This window comes from Dinoponera quadriceps, unplaced genomic scaffold (assembly GCF_001313825.1).
Source record: "Dinoponera quadriceps isolate SergipeBrazil2010 unplaced genomic scaffold, ASM131382v1 scaffold1872, whole genome shotgun sequence".
Classification (NCBI taxonomy): Eukaryota; Metazoa; Arthropoda; class Insecta; order Hymenoptera; family Formicidae; genus Dinoponera; species Dinoponera quadriceps.
The window spans coordinates 757,286-762,158 of record NW_014555944.1 but is presented as its reverse complement, the minus strand read 5'-3'; the positions used below and the strand labels follow the sequence as shown (position 1 = coordinate 762,158).

The 4,873-nt window shown below is 47.0% G+C and overlaps 1 protein-coding gene across 1 annotated transcript; it reads right to left on the bottom strand.

Moving 5' to 3' along the window:
- Nucleotides 1-1,348: 1,348 nt before the first annotated feature.
- On the bottom strand, nucleotides 1,349-4,873 carry LOC106745910 (C-mannosyltransferase dpy-19). Its single transcript, XM_014621913.1, has 9 exons — nucleotides 4,712-4,873; nucleotides 4,486-4,598; nucleotides 4,257-4,394; nucleotides 4,123-4,191; nucleotides 3,696-4,055; nucleotides 2,269-3,088; nucleotides 2,020-2,182; nucleotides 1,750-1,878; nucleotides 1,349-1,676 (listed from the first exon to the last, which is right to left on the bottom strand). Exons 1-9 carry the CDS (start codon nucleotides 4,821-4,823, stop codon nucleotides 1,457-1,459), a joined length of 2,124 nt encoding a protein of 707 aa, XP_014477399.1. The 5' UTR covers nucleotides 4,824-4,873; the 3' UTR covers nucleotides 1,349-1,456.

The following is a 4,873-nucleotide window of genomic DNA, read 5'->3' as shown; positions in this document are numbered from 1 at the left end:
CCGGAGCGGGACTGACTGGCGGCCAGGATTCATTTGGGTCAGCGGCACAACGTAGTATACCAAAGGCTGCTGCCTCTCGACTATACTATCTGTTACACAGCTCCGGAGAGAAGGTGCTACGCGCGTTATAACGGAGCTATCTTCGCCGCGCGCTTCGATTTTTCTTCCGGGGCATCCCCCGCGCACCTGAGATCATTCGCGCGGAAAGCCAGCCAGAAACGCGGATTTTCGAGCCGCGTAATCTCGAATCCACTATTCGATAGGAGGGCCTGAAATTGTCGGTCTTGCGGACGAACGAACGAGCGTTCGACGACACGCGCGACGACAATGATTTTTTTTCGCATTTTTACACATATCTGTAATCACTTTATTGGAAAAAAAAAAAAAAAAAAAAAAAAACTTATGATAAAACATTCATACATGGTCATGTACGGTACGATTAAGTAGACGGGTGTGTGCGATCTAACGAGCGCGATTCCGACGCGAGACAGCAGGGATTTATTGTCCGGTATGCGTGTGCTGCGAGAGAGGATGCCGTTAATCGATGAAATAGGAAATTTATTGAAATGCGCGCGAGGGAATAGATTTGTGTGTATAAATAGGTAGCGAGACATATATTGGCCGTTGGCACAGATGCTTCTCTTTGCGCTACTTCGTATTTTTTCTTTACAGCGGGGTCACGCATGAACACGACGATCGGGTTTGTAACAATTACGGATCTTCGAGAGTCGCTCGCTTTCCGCCGAAGATCGGGCGAGTCGACAGACGCGTCTCTCTTAAGTATAGGGAAATTATCACAAGTGTGTACATCACGTTGTGAAACGAGGCATTATCTTGCGCGTTCTTCGTCACTCGAGACGAAAAACGGCGTATCGTTTCCATTATCGTGGCATTTAGCAAGTTAAATAGCTGTGTGTGTGTGTGTTTCAAGGTACGGAACTCTCATGTTTCGCCGATATTGAACGCGATACACTAGCTGCATTGGAACAATGTTCCGTGAACATTGAAATAAAGAACGAAGATTCAAGAAATTTCCGAGATCGGAGGAAGATTCTTCTTATGAAAGAGTAAACAATATACATTGGTTCCGTTGCGTAATCCTAGAAACATCTGTGTGTATGTGTGTGTATGTGCGCGTTTTAAAATACCTGAATGCCCCTTCACAGACTACAATATGTACAAATCTACGGATAGACTTCGCGGAGATCGCGCGACGTCAACATTGAACTCGCACGCGCGCGAATCTCTGTATTAAAAAAAATATATATATGTATACATTATATATATATATATATAAATAATATGTATATATATGTATATGTATGTATACATAATATATATATATAGATAGAGATAGATTTCTTCATATACATAATTCTCTTTCGCTTTAAAAAAAATAAGTTTCTTTACAGTCTCACGAGGTAAATCCCGTATTGTTCGAGGGGGCGACGTTCATCTAGAACTGATGGTACAGTGGCATGGAAGTCTTTGGCTTGAACTCCACGTAGTGCGAGTAGTCCAGCTGCAGCACGACGTAATTGCTGTTAACGAACGCTCGCTTGAACGGATAAGCGTTCCCTTGGAACAGCAGGGGACACAGTGGCGGCCTGTTTGCCGCTCTCGACGTCCCATTATCCGCCACGTCCCATAAATCGATCATTTGGCATCCACGCGGCCTGGAACGGAGATGAAATTCGACGTTACGCAACCGTTGTCGCCGGCTCAGCGTGTGGCTTCGTCCGAACTTACAGATTCGCGAATCCAAGGCACAGCGGCTCCTCCAACACGACGTAGCCGACCTTCATGTTTCTCAGAGACGTGTACACGGAGGCGGCGTCCTTCCGACTGAAGATCTCGTAGATCTTCATGGTTCGATCTCTGTAATGTTCGCACTAGTGAATACGTTATTCTGCACGGGCGCATCGTTCGAAGGCCTGGTTCCTCGGTTTAAGTTTATTTTTACGTTCACGATTACGGCGATCTGTGTGCGAAGGCCCTTGGTTGAATCGGAACACGCACCTCATTTCCTTGCTCTCATAATAAGGATTGTTAACGATCGGTCTTCCGGTGGACAGCATCAGGTTCGCCATCAACGACATCTTCCCCGCGAATACGGCGTGCTTCGGCGTGTTACTCTTGATCCATTCGAACAATTCCTCCTGCTCGATGTTGCTGTATTCGCCTGCGTGAAAAACGGACGAAGTGGAAGATTATTAGACATTCGGAAGGATGCACGAATCGATCGACGACTGAACCTGCCGTATTCACCTACAAATCCGCGCTCCTGCTGGAATCGATCGATACCGTGGTACGACATGCCGCTCACCAGAAGAAAAATGACGGCGGCACGCGCCAGCTCGCTCCTCAGGCCGACTTTTTCCAGGTACCGTTTGCTGCAGACCACGCCGGCGATGATGCAGAGATGCGGCGTCATAAAGAGCTTCAGTCTCATAATGAAAACCGCCATGACGATGAATGCGCCGGTTTGCAAGCCGTTATACGCCACGTCGGCCTCTATGCAGCGCGGATAATCGCCGGTCTTGAAGCTTCGGTACCAATAGTAGAGCGCGAGCATCCCGGCGAGTATCGCCGTTGGCAACAGCAAAGTCTTCACGATCACCTCGTACGTCTTGTACTGCAAAAAGTCGAATTCCGCCGAGCAGGTGTAGAGCATCGTGTGGAAGTCCCGGTAGTCCGTCAACTTCGACTTCAGTATGTTGAACACGTGGGCGTCGTCCTGGGAATACAGGACGTAGGACTTGATCCACTTGGTGAAGATGACCGTCATCGCGATCTCGAGTATGACTTCCCGCTTGGTGTTCTGGAACCGGGACAACTTCATGATCAGGCTGGCCACTTTGCTGCTGATCAAGAGGCACATGTAGAGCGAGGACACTATGAGAGTGCCGTTCGTTATGTTGGTCGCCGCCGCGATGGCTAACGCGTGGGTCATGCAGAAGTTCTTGTAGAAGTCGTACGGAATGATCCTCAACCATTTGAGTATCAGCAGCGCTATGATCTGCGTGACGAACACGAAGTGCGAGAATTGCCAGGTGCACAAGCTGCAGATCGTCGAGCCGAATATGTCCTGCGGGAGCAAAATCGCTCTAGCGAGAACGCGGTCTTCGTATACAGGGCGTTTCGAGAAAGGTGGACTAGCTTTGCGTGCGTATAGAATGAATCAATGCAAACAAAATAGTTCGTATTAACGTAGCGCCTAACTCTCGTTAAGGCTGTGCAAAGACGAGAATTTTTGTGTTATCAGGCGCTGGTTCGAAATTATGTCACATTTCTGGCGGCAGTTTGGCGACATTATCAGAAGAAGCAGTTTCTGTGACTGGATCTGTTGTCTTTCTGGCATCAAAAACTTGTAGCAGCCTCTGTTCAGAATATGTTTGCCCAGGTTCGGCTATCTGGGTAAGATCTATTTTCTGAACTTTATTCCTGAACTGGTGTATTAGTTTAAAAATAGGAAACAAATCTATAATATCTAACAGTATCGAAACCAGAGTCAATTATAACAAATATTCTTCTCGTAATTTTTACACGGCCTTAATCAGTCGAGCTTGTTTTTGACACTAAGTTTACATCAACTTTTTTGCTTGCACTGACGTATCCTACACTGCTGTATATAGCTAGCCCTTTTTCGAAACACTCTATATAAGAAATAAAAAGAACGTTTCTTTGTAAATTACCACGAACAATCCTTGTCTAGTTCTGCCCTTCAACCAGGACGGCTCCTTGTCCGAGTCGTGTTTGGCGTACTTTTTAATTGCCAAGGTGACACTATACATCTCGAAGAGCAACATGGGATACGCGAAAGTCTCTCGTAACGGCGGCGTCCACTGCACGCGGGTGCATTCGTTGTGGTTGAAGAAGAAGAAGAGGATCGCCACGAGTCCGCCGTAAATGGAGTCGCTTAAGTAAGTCGCGTAATAAAAGAGCATCGCCGCTGTAAACATCGTGGTCAACCAGACTACCTCCAAGTAGAAGTACACAGGCACACCGAGACCTTCGCAGCTGGTCACATGCGACAGTCCGTCTCCTCTCTCTATCTGCAAAACAGCAAATTAATCCTGAGAATCGTCTTGGCTTTCCGTAAAGAGGTCCTGTGAGTCTTACCACCCAACATTGCTCCTGAGATATAACGCCAAAATTCCTCGCAGCGTGATACAGGAAGCCTATCACGATCTGTACAAAGAATAACAGTAGGAAGTGTCGTTGAATTTACATTAAGGTGAGAAGCACACAGTTACCTCAGGCAAAAGACTGTACTTTCTGGTAGCGTCGATGACGTTTCCATATTCAGACAGATTGTCGTGACTGAGCTTGTCCATTCCTTCAAAGAAGTCTCTCGACTCGGCAATGGTCTTGTAATAGGAATAATACATACCCTAAAAGAAAGGAAGACATCAAGAGAAGTTACAGTGGTAACGCAGCAGGGCAAGCTATAAATAGGTAAAGTATCGTCACCTACTGTCGTACCATTTCAGTCCTAAAGGACATTTCGCGCTCGATTTCCGAAAGGTGAGAAAAGTGCCGGTCATTCTCGAACAGCGTGGATACGTGCAGATTGTGCAGGTAACCGAAACTTAAACCTGTAGGAGTCGGAGCAAGAATTATTTTGCTGTCAAACGACCCGCCGATTCTTTAGCTTGTCGACCAAACAGACGGCACGGCCTCCTCGCGCACGAATCGCAAATGTCATTACCCAGAAAAGTTACAAGCAAATGATAAAAAGCGGAGCTCTCGTGTGCCGGTTTCTCGCCCGCTTTGCGCTTCCTGTCACTCTTCGTCGCCATCTTTGACATACAGTGGACCATGTGCTGTCAAACGGAGTACGTTCCGCTTGGCAGTTCGGACATTTCAGGCA